The sequence below is a fragment of the Hyperolius riggenbachi genome, chromosome 7 (genome assembly GCF_040937935.1).
Source record: "Hyperolius riggenbachi isolate aHypRig1 chromosome 7, aHypRig1.pri, whole genome shotgun sequence".
Lineage (NCBI taxonomy): Eukaryota > Metazoa > Chordata > Amphibia > Anura > Hyperoliidae > Hyperolius > Hyperolius riggenbachi.
The window spans coordinates 109,749,042-109,763,490 of NC_090652.1; the positions used below are offsets into that span (position 1 = coordinate 109,749,042).

At 47.4% G+C, this 14,449-nt stretch overlaps 1 protein-coding gene across 2 annotated transcripts in view; it reads left to right on the forward strand.

The window, feature by feature from the left end:
* Positions 1-14,449, forward strand: part of INTS1 (integrator complex subunit 1) — a 168,059-nt gene that overhangs the window by 35,611 nt on the left and 117,999 nt on the right. For both annotated transcript variants that reach the window (XM_068244500.1, XM_068244501.1), the window contains one exon: positions 11,538-11,828. In XM_068244500.1, coding sequence (XP_068100601.1) covers positions 11,538-11,828 — 291 coding nt within the window. The remainder of the gene's footprint in view (positions 1-11,537; positions 11,829-14,449) is intronic.

Here is a 14,449-nt window from a genome sequence, read left to right on the forward strand (position 1 = left end):
ACTGGTTAGGCGTCTCCCAGGTTACATTAGAGACACTAAACATTTACTCTCAAGTTTGAAGAGCTTTATGTGGAAAAGACACTATGTATGGATTACCATCGATGTGAAGGCCCTATACTCATGTATCCCCCACAATTTGGCCATTGAAGCCATTAGATATCACCTGGAGAGATATTCCTCTTATTCTGAGGATCTCCGAACCTTTATATACCTGGTTGTCGAGTACCTCCTGACCCGCAACTACTTTATGTTTGATGGCGGCTTCTACCTCCAGAGATGTGGCGCCTCCATGGGGGCCAAGTTTTCTCCATCCCTGGCAAACCTCTATATGGGGTGGTGGGAGGAGTGCCACGTCTTTGGGGGTGGGGGTCGCCTCCTGGGGAGTGTTGCGTGGTACGGGAGGTACATCGACGACCTATTGTTGGTTTGGCAGGGGGCCCCTGAGGATATCCCCGCTTTTGTGGGTGACCTGAATAACAATTCTTTGAATTTGCAGTTCACCCACAACTGGGGGGTGAGTTCAATAGACTACTTAGATGTCACTCTAGTGGGGGATCCTGTTCAGGGGAGAGTGCAGTCTAGGACATTTCGAAAACCCTGCAGCGGCAATACCACTCTCCGGGCCACGAGTTGCAATCTGAGGCATACCGTTTGTGCGGTCCCTGTGGGTGAATTTATCAGGGCGCGACGAAATTGCTCGGAGGAATCGTGGCTCGGGGAAGAAGTCAAGAAGGTGGAGAACAGACTTTTGGATAGAGGTTATCCTGGGTGGATGATTAATAAAGGAAAAATTAGGGCCAATCAAAAAAGTCGGGATCACCTGCTGACAGCAACTGAAGGGAGGGATATTACAGATTCGAGGCCCACTTTTGTTACAACTTACAGTGTGGAATTCAATAGGATAGTCTCCATCTTAAAAAAGTATCTCCCTGTTTTAAAGGGGGATGAAGACCTGCGGATCATCCTACAACAGGGAGTACGTTTTGCCAGTAGGCGTGCCCCCACTCTAGCCCAATCCCTTTCGCCTAGCCTGTTTGAGTCTAGACCTAGATCCTCGACCTGGCTTAGTCTGTCTGGTTCTTACAAATGCGGGGTAAAAACATGTCATTACTGTGGTGTACACAAGCGCACACGGGAAGCAATATCAACCACAAATGGACGCAAGTTTCCAATCAAGGAATTCATCAATTGTGGCACACCATATGTGATATATCTTATCACATGCACCGAGTGCTCCCTACAATATGTGGGGTGCACTACTAGATCTTTACGTGCCAGAATCGGTGAACATTTTTGCGGCCCCGGTTGGCTTAGTTCCAATATTTCTAATGTAGCGAAGCATTTTCGCCAAGTCCATGATGGCAATATGGCTTCTTTTTCCTACCATGGTCTGGAAAGGATTCTCCCAGCTCAGAGAGGGGGGGATCTGACTAAACGACTTACCAGTCGAGAGGCCCTATGGATCTTTAGACTAGGAACGAGAACCCCTAAAGGTTTAAATTCCCGTTGGGATTTAGCATTGATAACGTAATACAGAGTTGCTCCTTAGTCTTTGTCTCTTTTGGCTCTTATATTGTCTGTTTTTATTTTTATTTTACGAGTTTTTTTTATACATTTTTAAATAAAACCTGATGGAGCGCAGACATACCGTATAGGACACATTACCCGAAAGAGTCGCTTCTCTCCGGGATGTGAATATCCCTTCCTGGATGTGGTGATTAAGGGGAGTGACTGTATTTGCGGGACCTCCCCCACCACAGGAGGATGGTATATATGGTGTCTAGTGTCATTGATTTTTTAGCTATGAGTAAGAACCGTTCGGTTCGAAACATGTCAGCTATATGATGTGTGATTTGGTGTGGATACGTCCATAATAAAGGAACTTGATTGAGGGATATCGTGCGGACATCCTCCTCCTTAACTCCAAAATGTGTTGCATATATTTCAGTTCAAAACAATGAGCATAGAGCAATGACACCTGGTAACATGATATAGGAGAGTTTCACTGAGATTTGGTGCTCTGCATAGGTTCAATATGATATGGTGCTCTGCATGGGTTCGATAGGTTCTCTGTAATTTGGTGGTTTGTAGAGGATCACTATGATTTGGTGCTCTGCAGAGGCTCACTAAGATTTGGTGCTCTATGGAGGGTCAATGAGATTTCATGCTCTGCAGAGCTTGATTGAGATGTGGTGCTCTGCATAGGATCACTGGGATTTGGTGCTCTGCAGAGGTTCACTGTGACTTGGTGCTCTGCATAGGATCACTGGGATTTGGTGCTCTGCAGAGGTTCACTGTGACTTGGTGCTCTGCAGAGGGTCACTGTCACTTGGTGCTCTGCAGAGGGTCACTGTCACTTGGTGCTCTGCAGAGGTCACTGTGACTTGGTGCTCTGCAGAGGATCACTGTGACTTTGTGCTCTGCAGAGAATCACTGTGACTTTGTGCTCTGCAGAGAATCACTGTGACTTTGTGCTCTGCAGAGAATCACTGTGACTTGGTGCTCTGCAGAGGATCACTGTGACTTGGTGCTCTGCAGAGAATCACTGTGACTTTGTGCTCTGCAGAGAATCACTGTGACTTTGTGCTCTGCAGAGAATCACTGTGACTTTGTGCTCTGCAGAGAATCACTGTGACTTGGTGCTCTGCAGAGGATCACTGTGACTTGGTGCTCTGTAGAGGATCACTGTGACTTGGTGCTCTGCAGAGGATCACTGTGACTTGGTGCTCTGCAGAGGATCACTGTGACTTGGTGCTCTGTAGAGGATCACTGTGACTTGGTGCTCTGCAGAGGATCACTGTGACTTGGTGCTCTGCAGAGGATCACTGTGACTTGGTGCTCTGCAGAGAATCACTGTGACTTGGTGCTCTGCAGAGGATCACTGTGACTTGGTGCTCTGCAGAGGATCACTGTGACTTGGTGCTCTGCAGAGGATCACTGTGACTTGGTGCTCTGCAGAGAATCACTGTGACTTTGTGCTCTGCAGAGGATCACTGTGACTTGGTGATCTGCAGAGAATCACTGTGACTTGGTGCTCTGCAGAGGATCACTGTGACTTGGTGCTCTGCAGAGAATCACTGTGACTTGGTGCTCTGCAGAGGATCACTGTGACTTGGTGCTCTGCAGAGGATCACTGTGACTTGGTGCTCTGCAGAGGATCACTGTGACTTGGTGCTCTGCAGAGGATCACTGTGACTTGGTGCTCTGCAGAGGATCACTGTGGCTTGGTGCTCTGCAGAGGATCACTGTGACTTGGTGCTCTGCAGAGAATCACTATGACTTGGTGCTCTGCAGAGGATCACTGAGAATCACTGTGACTTGGTGCTCTGCAGAGGATCACTGTGACTTGGTGCTCTGCAGAGGATTACTGTGGCTTGGTGCTCTGCAGAGGATCACTGTGACTTGGTGCTCTGCAGAGGATCACTGTGACTTGGTGCTCTGCAGAGGTTCACTGTGACTTGGTGCTCTGCAGAGGATCACTGTGACTTGGTGCTCTGCAGAGAATCACTGTGACTTTGTGCTCTGCAGAGAATCACTGTGACTTGGTGATCTGCAGAGAATCACTGTGACTTGGTGCTCTGCAGAGGATCACTGTGACTTGGTGCTCTGCAGAGAATCACTGTGACTTGGTGCTCTGCAGAGGATCACTGTGACTTGGTGCTCTGCAGAGGATCACTGTGACTTGGTGCTCTGCAGAGGATCACTGTGACTTGGTGCTCTGCAGAGGATCACTGTGACTTTGTGCTCTGCAGAGAATCACTGTGACTTGGAGCTCTGCAGAGGATCACTGGGATTTGGTGCTCTGCAGAGGTTCACTGTGACTTGGTGCTCTGCATAGGATCACTGGGATTTGGTGCTCTGCAGAGGTTCACTGTGACTTGGTGCTCTGCAGAGGGTCACTGTCACTTGGTGCTCTGCAGAGGGTCACTGTCACTTGGTGCTCTGCAGAGGTCACTGTGACTTGGTGCTCTGCAGAGGATCACTGTGACTTTGTGCTCTGCAGAGAATCACTGTGACTTTGTGCTCTGCAGAGAATCACTGTGACTTTGTGCTCTGCAGAGAATCACTGTGACTTGGTGCTCTGCAGAGGATCACTGTGACTTGGTGCTCTGCAGAGAATCACTGTGACTTTGTGCTCTGCAGAGAATCACTGTGACTTTGTGCTCTGCAGAGAATCACTGTGACTTTGTGCTCTGCAGAGAATCACTGTGACTTGGTGCTCTGCAGAGGATCACTGTGACTTGGTGCTCTGTAGAGGATCACTGTGACTTGGTGCTCTGCAGAGGATCACTGTGACTTGGTGCTCTGCAGAGGATCACTGTGACTTGGTGCTCTGTAGAGGATCACTGTGACTTGGTGCTCTGCAGAGGATCACTGTGACTTGGTGCTCTGCAGAGAATCACTGTGACTTGGTGCTCTGCAGAGGATCACTGTGACTTGGTGCTCTGCAGAGGATCACTGTGACTTGGTGCTCTGCAGAGAATCACTGTGACTTTGTGCTCTGCAGAGGATCACTGTGACTTGGTGATCTGCAGAGAATCACTGTGACTTGGTGCTCTGCAGAGGATCACTGTGACTTGGTGCTCTGCAGAGAATCACTGTGACTTGGTGCTCTGCAGAGGATCACTGTGACTTGGTGCTCTGCAGAGGATCACTGTGACTTGGTGCTCTGCAGAGGATCACTGTGACTTGGTGCTCTGCAGAGGATCACTGTGACTTGGTGCTCTGCAGAGGATCACTGTGGCTTGGTGCTCTGCAGAGGATCACTGTGACTTGGTGCTCTGCAGAGAATCACTATGACTTGGTGCTCTGCAGAGGATCACTGAGAATCACTGTGACTTGGTGCTCTGCAGAGGATCACTGTGACTTGGTGCTCTGCAGAGGATTACTGTGGCTTGGTGCTCTGCAGAGGATCACTGTGACTTGGTGCTCTGCAGAGGATCACTGTGACTTGGTGCTCTGCAGAGGATCACTGTGACTTGGTGCTCTGCAGAGGATCACTGTGACTTGGTGCTCTGCAGAGAATCACTGTGACTTTGTGCTCTGCAGAGAATCACTGTGACTTGGTGATCTGCAGAGAATCACTGTGACTTGGTGCTCTGCAGAGGATCACTGTGACTTGGTGCTCTGCAGAGAATCACTGTGACTTGGTGCTCTGCAGAGGAGCACTGTGACTTGGTGCTCTGCAGAGAATCACTGTGACTTGGTGCTCTGCAGAGGATCACTGTGACTTGGTGCTCTGCAGAGAATCACTGTGACTTTGTGCTCTGCAGAGAATCACTGTGACTTGGTGATCTGCAGAGAATCACTGTGACTTGGTGCTCTGCAGAGGATCACTGTGACTTGGTGCTCTGCAGAGGATCACTGTGACTTGGTGCTCTGCAGAGGATCACTGTGACTTGGTGCTCTGCAGAGAATCACTGTGACTTGGTGCTCTGCAGAGGATCACTGTGACTTGGTGCTCTGCAGAGGATCACTGTGACTTGGAGCTCTGCAGAGGATCACTGTGACTTGGTGCTCTGCAGAGGATCACTGTGACTTGGTGCTCTGCAGAGGATCACTGTGACTTGGTGCTCTGCAGAGGATCACTGTGACTTGGTGCTCTGCAGAGGATCACTGTGACTTGGTGCTCTGCAGAGGATCACTGTGACTTGGTGCTCTGCAGAGGATCACTGTGACTTGGTGCTCTGCAGAGGATCACTGTGACTTGGTGCTCTGCAGAGAATCACTGTGACTTGGTGCTCTGCAGAGGATCACTGTGACTTGGTGCTCTGCAGAGGATCACTGTGACTTGGTGCTCTGCAGAGGATCACTGTGACTTGGTGCTCTGCAGAGGATCACTGTGACTTGGTGCTCTGCAGAGGATCACTGTGACTTGGTGCTCTGCAGAGGATCACTGTGACTTGGTGCTCTGCAGAGGATCACTGTGACTTGGTGCTCTGCAGAGGATCACTGTGACTTGGTGCTCTGCAGAGGATCACTGTGACTTGGTGCTCTGCAGAGGATCACTGTGACTTGGTGCTCTGCAGAGGATCACTGTGACTTGGTGCTCTGCAGAGGATCACTGTGACTTGGTGCTCTGCAGAGGATCACTGTGACTTGGTGCTCTGCAGAGGATCACTGTGACTTGGTGCTCTGCAGAGGATCACTGTGACTTGGTGCTCTGCAGAGGATCACTGTGGCTTGGTGCTCTGCAGAGGATCACTGTGACTTGGTGCTCTGCAGAGAATCACTATGACTTGGTGCTCTGCAGAGGATCACTGAGAATCACTGTGACTTGGTGCTCTGCAGAGGATCACTGTGACTTGGTGCTCTGCAGAGGATTACTGTGGCTTGGTGCTCTGCAGAGGATCACTGTGACTTGGTGCTCTGCAGAGGATCACTGTGACTTGGTGCTCTGCAGAGGATCACTGTGACTTGGTGCTCTGCAGAGGATCACTGTGACTTGGTGCTCTGCAGAGAATCACTGTGACTTTGTGCTCTGCAGAGAATCACTGTGACTTGGTGATCTGCAGAGAATCACTGTGACTTGGTGCTCTGCAGAGGATCACTGTGACTTGGTGCTCTGCAGAGAATCACTGTGACTTGGTGCTCTGCAGAGGATCACTGTGACTTGGTGCTCTGCAGAGAATCACTGTGACTTGGTGCTCTGCAGAGGATCACTGTGACTTGGTGCTCTGCAGAGGATCACTGTGACTTGGTGCTCTGCAGAGGATCACTGTGGCTTGGTGCTCTGCAGAGGATCACTGTGACTTGGTGCTCTGCAGAGAATCACTATGACTTGGTGCTCTGCAGAGGATCACTGAGAATCACTGTGACTTGGTGCTCTGCAGAGGATCACTGTGACTTGGTGCTCTGCAGAGGATTACTGTGGCTTGGTGCTCTGCAGAGGATCACTGTGACTTGGTGCTCTGCAGAGGATCACTGTGACTTGGTGCTCTGCAGAGGATCACTGTGACTTGGTGCTCTGCAGAGGATCACTGTGACTTGGTGCTCTGCAGAGAATCACTGTGACTTTGTGCTCTGCAGAGAATCACTGTGACTTGGTGATCTGCAGAGAATCACTGTGACTTGGTGCTCTGCAGAGGATCACTGTGACTTGGTGCTCTGCAGAGAATCACTGTGACTTGGTGCTCTGCAGAGGATCACTGTGACTTGGTGCTCTGCAGAGAATCACTGTGACTTGGTGCTCTGCAGAGGATCACTGTGACTTGGTGCTCTGCAGAGAATCACTGTGACTTTGTGCTCTGCAGAGAATCACTGTGACTTGGTGATCTGCAGAGAATCACTGTGACTTGGTGCTCTGCAGAGGATCACTGTGACTTGGTGCTCTGCAGAGGATCACTGTGACTTGGTGCTCTGCAGAGGATCACTGTGACTTGGTGCTCTGCAGAGAATCACTGTGACTTGGTGCTCTGCAGAGGATCACTGTGACTTGGTGCTCTGCAGAGGATCACTGTGACTTGGAGCTCTGCAGAGGATCACTGTGACTTGGTGCTCTGCAGAGGATCACTGTGACTTGGTGCTCTGCAGAGGATCACTGTGACTTGGTGCTCTGCAGAGGATCACTGTGACTTGGTGCTCTGCAGAGGATCACTGTGACTTGGTGCTCTGCAGAGGATCACTGTGACTTGGTGCTCTGCAGAGGATCACTGTGACTTGGTGCTCTGCAGAGGATCACTGTGACTTGGTGCTCTGCAGAGAATCACTGTGACTTGGTGCTCTGCAGAGGATCACTGTGACTTGGTGCTCTGCAGAGGATCACTGTGACTTGGTGCTCTGCAGAGGATCACTGTGACTTGGTGCTCTGCAGAGGATCACTGTGACTTGGTGCTCTGCAGAGGATCACTGTGACTTGGTGCTCTGCAGAGGATCACTGTGACTTGGTGCTCTGCAGAGGATCACTGTGACTTGGTGCTCTGCAGAGGATCACTGTGACTTGGTGCTCTGCAGAGGATCACTGTGACTTGGTGCTCTGCAGAGGATCACTGTGACTTGGTGCTCTGCAGAGGATCACTGTGACTTGGTGCTCTGCAGAGGATCACTGTGACTTGGTGCTCTGCAGAGGATCACTGTGACTTGGTGCTCTGCAGAGGATCACTGTGACTTGGTGCTCTGCAGAGGATCACTGTGACTTGGTGCTCTGCAGAGGATCACTGTGGCTTGGTGCTCTGCAGAGGATCACTGTGACTTGGTGCTCTGCAGAGAATCACTATGACTTGGTGCTCTGCAGAGGATCACTGAGAATCACTGTGACTTGGTGCTCTGCAGAGGATCACTGTGACTTGGTGCTCTGCAGAGGATTACTGTGGCTTGGTGCTCTGCAGAGGATCACTGTGACTTGGTGCTCTGCAGAGGATCACTGTGACTTGGTGCTCTGCAGAGAATCACTGTGACTTGGTGCTCTGCAGAGGATCACTGTGACTTGGTGCTCTGCAGAGAATCACTGTGACTTTGTGCTCTGCAGAGAATCACTGTGACTTGGTGATCTGCAGAGAATCACTGTGACTTGGTGCTCTGCAGAGGATCACTGTGACTTGGTGCTCTGCAGAGGATCACTGTGACTTGGTGCTCTGCAGAGGATCACTGTGACTTGGTGCTCTGCAGAGAATCACTGTGACTTGGTGCTCTGCAGAGGATCACTGTGACTTGGTGCTCTGCAGAGGATCACTGTGACTTGGAGCTCTGCAGAGGATCACTGTGACTTGGTGCTCTGCAGAGGATCACTGTGACTTGGTGCTCTGCAGAGGATCACTGTGACTTGGTGCTCTGCAGAGGATCACTGTGACTTGGTGCTCTGCAGAGGATCACTGTGACTTGGTGCTCTGCAGAGGATCACTGTGACTTGGTGCTCTGCAGAGGATCACTGTGACTTGGTGCTCTGCAGAGGATCACTGTGACTTGGTGCTCTGCAGAGAATCACTGTGACTTGGTGCTCTGCAGAGGATCACTGTGACTTGGTGCTCTGCAGAGGATCACTGTGACTTGGTGCTCTGCAGAGGATCACTGTGACTTGGTGCTCTGCAGAGGATCACTGTGACTTGGTGCTCTGCAGAGGATCACTGTGACTTGGTGCTCTGCAGAGGATCACTGTGACTTGGTGCTCTGCAGAGGATCACTGTGACTTGGTGCTCTGCAGAGGATCACTGTGACTTGGTGCTCTGCAGAGGATCACTGTGACTTGGTGCTCTGCAGAGGATCACTGTGACTTGGTGCTCTGCAGAGGATCACTGTGACTTGGTGCTCTGCAGAGGATCACTGTGACTTGGTGCTCTGCAGAGGATCACTGTGACTTGGTGCTCTGCAGAGGATCACTGTGACTTGGTGCTCTGCAGAGGATCACTGTGACTTGGTGCTCTGCAGAGGATCACTGTGACTTGGAGCTCTGCAGAGGATCACTGTGACTTGGTGCTCTGCAGAGAATCACTGTGACTTGGTGCTCTGCAGAGGATCACTGTGACTTGGTGCTCTGCAGAGGATCACTGTGACTTGGTGCTCTGCAGAGGATCACTGTGACTTGGAGCTCTGCAGAGGATCACTGAAATTTGGTACTCTGCAGAGCTTCACTGAGATTTGGCTCTGCAGATGTTCACTGAGTTTTGGCGCTCTGCTATGACAATTTGTGTAATTCTATTATTTATATTCATGTAAATTCTTCTCTACAGGGAGTGCAGAATTATTAGGCAAATGAGTATTTTGACCACATCATCCTCTTTATGCATGTTGTCTTACTCCAAGCTGTATAGGCTCGCAAGCCTACTACCAATTAAGCATATTAGGTGATGTGCATCTCTGTAATGAGAAGGGGTGTGGTCTAATGACATCAATACCCTATATCACGTGTGCATAATTATTAGGCAACTTCCTTTCCTTTGGCAAAATGGGTCAAAAGAAGGACTTGACAGGCTCAAAAAAGTCAAAAATCGTGAGATATCTTGCAGAGGGATGCAGCACTCTTAAAATTGCAAAGCTTCTGAAGCGTGATCATCGAACAATCAAGCGTTTCATTCAAAATAGTCAACAGGGTCGCAAGAAGCGTGTGGAAAAACCAAGGCGCAAAATAACTGCCCATGAACTGAGAAAAGTCAAGCGTGCAGCTGCCAAGATGCCACTTGCCACCAGTTTGGCCAAATTTCAGAGCTGCAACATCACTGGAGTGCCCAAAAGCACAAGGTGTGCAATACTCTGAGACATGGCCAAGGTAGGAAAGGCTGAAAGACGACCACCACTGAACAAGACACACAAGCTGAAACGTCAAGACTGGGCCAAGAAATATCTCAAGACTGATTTTTCTAAGGTTTTATGGACTGATGAAATGAGAGTGAGTCTTGATGGGCCCGTGGCTGGATTGGTAAAGGGCAGAGAGCTCCAGTCCGACTCAGACGCCAGCAAGGTGGAGGTGGAGTACTGGTTTGGGCTGGTATCATCAAAGATGAGCTTGTGGGGCCTTTTCGGGTTGAGGATGGAGTCAAGCTCAACTCCCCGTCCTACTGCCAGTTTCTGGAAGACCCCTTCTTCAAGCAGTGGTACAGGAAGAAGTCTGCATCCTTCAAGAAAAACATGATTTTCATGCAGAACAATGCTCCATCACACGCGTCCAAGTACTCCACAGCGTGGCTGGCAAGAAGGGGTATAAAATAAGAAAAACGAATGACATGGCCTCCTTGTTCACCAGATCTGAACCCCATTGAGAACCTGTGGTCCATCATAAAATGTGAGATTTACAAGGAGGGAAAACAGTACACCTCTCTGAACAGTGTCTGGGAGGCTGTGGTTGCTGCTGCACGCAATGTTGATGTTGAACAGATCAAAACACTGACAGAATCCATGGATGGCAGGCTTTTGAGTGTCCTTGCAAAGAAAGGTGGCTATATTGGTCTCTGATTTGTTTTTGTTTTGTTTTTGAATGTCAGAAATGTATATTTGTGAATGTTGAGATGTTATATTGGTTTCACTGGTAAAAATAAATAATTGAAATGGGTATTTGTTTTTTGTTAAGTTGCCTAATAATTATGCACAGTAATAGTCACCTGCACACACAGATATCCCCCTAAAATATCTAAAACTAAAAACAAACTAAAAACTACTTTCAAAAATATTCAGCTTTGATATTAATGAGTTTTTGGGTTCATTGAGAACATGATTGCTGTTCAATAATAAAATTATTCCTCAAAAATACAAATTGCCTAATAATTCTGCACTCCCTGTAGTCTTATCTCTCTTACTCATAATATAGATATTAATATCACAAGTAAGACAGTTGACCAGAGCGGGAGTCTGAGATAAGATTTGCAGCGGTTTTTGTTGGAATACATTTTTAGAAGGTGTATCTTACAGCTGCTTTGCCTATTCAATTGCTTAATTCAATGGCTTTTAAAAAATACACTGAAACCTGACAGATTCGCTTACTGTATGAAGTGTTTGTTTCCTTGTGAACACATCTGAGATGCTTCAGTCTATTGTAGCCTTTGTTTCTAACTTTCCTTTAGTTTATTTTCTGTATGTTTGTTTATTCTTGGCATCTCCTTCCTATGCAGGTCATCCGCCTCCAGGAGACTTCATTGCTCTGGGCACCCTTCGACAAGGAGCGGACTCCAAAGCCCCCTCCAATCTTCTGAAGCCAGCTGCTTCTGGCTTGACCTCCGAAAGGAAGCGAGAAGCCACAGCTGCATTAGCCAGCACTTCAGGACTGCCCGGGCTCACAAAACGCCCCAAACTTTCATCCACTCCCCCTCTGAGCGCCTTAGGGCGATTGGCTGAAGCGGCCGTAGCCGAGAAGAGAGCCATCTCTCCATCTATCAAAGAGCCATCTGTTGTCCCAATTGAAGGTGCACATTTCTGTTTACCCTAGAACATGTTCCGTGTTTGCTCGGCCCTGAATTGGCAGCGCAGATCAACAGTTTCTTGCACTGCACACAACTACAATGTTAGCATAGCTTTCAGTGCTGTCATTCCTGGCTCCGAAATGCTGAAGCTTTTTATATTTTTATGAATATCTACTGACCTGCAGTATTAGCAGTTTGTGAATCCAAGTTTCCCCCAGATCGGGCCTTTTATAAATATACATTCTATTCTTGGGAGGTTACTGTTATCCCGGGATGCTTATTGTTTGAGTATTTCCTCTAGTTCCGTAAGGATATTTCACTGCATACGCACAATATGGTTTTTGAAAGTATATTTTATTTAAAGGGGCACTGAAGCGAAAGAACCTTATGATATAATGAATTTTACGTGTAATACGGGTAATTGATAGAACGTTAGTAGCAAAGAAAAGTCTCATTTTTATTTTCAATTATAAAGCTTTTTTTTTTTTTTTTTATAACCTTGCATAAATTCTCATATTTGCAACTACAAACCTTATGCTATATTTTAAACTATGTAACATAATGACCCTTTGAACTCCCTGCAGTAAAACCTTATCTGAAGCTGTATGTCATTGTTAATTTGATGTATAAGTGCTTCAGAGAATAGGACTGTCTGCGACCCAGAATAGCTTAGAAAAGCTCTTTTGCATAGAAAATAACTGACGTTTCTTAACTCTTCCTGTACTGGAAACAATATGAGACTCTGTTCTTTGCTACTAATGTTCTATTTCTTAGCTGTACTACACATACAATTTGTTGTCACATAAGTTTATTTTCACTTCAGATTCCCTTTAAATGAAACTTAAAGAGAATCTGTGCTCTAAAATTCTTACAGTAAAAAGCATACCATTCTATTCATTATGTTCTCCTGGGCCCCTCTGTGCTGTTTCTGCCACTCGCTGCTGCAATCCTGGCTTGTAATTGCCAGTTTTAAGCAGTGTTTACAAACAAAAGACATGGCTGCTAACCAGAGTGTGATAGGCTCAGAGGAGAGCTTGGAGAGGGTGTGTAAAGCTTCTGCCCATCACAAGCAGTGCTGCACATTCCACACATTCCAGCCTGAGCCCGACAGAGGAAAGAAGATAAGATTTATTACAGAGACAGTGCAACTAGAAAAGGCTGCAGTATGCCAGAGCACATTAGAACAGGTATAGCAACTTACAGGATAGAAGAAATAAGGCTCAAAATTTTAGTAAGAGGGATATGGAGCGTCACACATTTGTTTAATGTTAACCAATACAAATATATTATGTCTTGTAGTGATGGTCAAGTAGATGCAAATAACTTTGAGTTGATGTAAATGTATGAAAATGTTTATGCAAATGTATGCAGCTTGAAAATGAACCAATCTAATCCTGCTGGGGTAAAATAGGATTGGTACATTTTCAAGCTGCATACATTTGCATAAAAATGTGCATATATACATTTGCATCAACTCGAAGTTATTTGCATCTACTTGACCATCACTAATGCCATTAAAGTTTAATGAAAATTGATTATTGTAGTAGAAGTTTGTTCATTAAGTTGTGAGGCTTCTGAAGCTTAATCAGTATATCAAGAGTGTTGAAAAGATACTGCACCATGTCAAAGTATCAATTCATAGCTTTATTAATCCATAGAAAAACAGTTAAATACAAATGAAAAACAAGGGAACACCAATGGTGGGGAAACAATTGATAATTATAATGCCATGCAAGATATAGGATGTCAACCGCATGGATCTATAAATCAGTTACATGAACGATAATAAATGCCCCTAGCAGCTTCATATCAGTAAAGGGCACAGTGCAATGAAAAAGCAGCAGTTATACCGTCTTCATTTCATGACCATATATTAAGAGTAAAGTGTCAGTGCTTCAGGAAAATGGATCCACTGAAGTAGTGAAAAAGTGGGAAAGTGGGAGTGCATGAAAAAATGCAGAATACAAACCTACAAAAGTGCCAAACAATACCATATGAACAGGGATAGGAAACCGGAAGACACCACTCAGAGAAATCGGCCAACAGAATGGTAAAGGTGCCCGTACATCTAGCTGTGACGAACCGATTCGACCAAGAGACAGATCTCTCTCTGATCGGAGATTTGTTGGCTGCCCAGACACCGCAAGCCGACTCCTGTTCAATTCCAGGATGAAATCTTTTGTGAATTGTCCTTGTGACACCGCATCCGATACCTCGCAGTACTACTGCACCAGCGCAGAAAGTTCCCGTCCGCAGGATCGTGACGCGATGCGCGACTCAGCCAAGCTTTTGGGCAATATTGCGGGTGCAAGAGACTGAGTGGCCTCAAGGGGACTTAAAGAAGCCCCAGGTAAGTATGTTACCTGACATGGCTTTCATCTCAGGAAGAGGAGGAGATCAGCAGGGAACACAGCAGCTGTGGACCCCACTGTCCACCCTTTGGATTTGCTGCCTAGCAGCTCGTGTAATGTGTAAACTTAAAGAGTGAGCATAGCTAGTAGAAAAATCTGGAACTAGCGCAGATCTTTTTCACTTTTCTGCATACTACCTGGGACTTGGTATGTCTGGAAGCCAGCACTGTTCTTATTGTATGATTAGGGGTTGAAGTGGTGTTACCGCCTTCT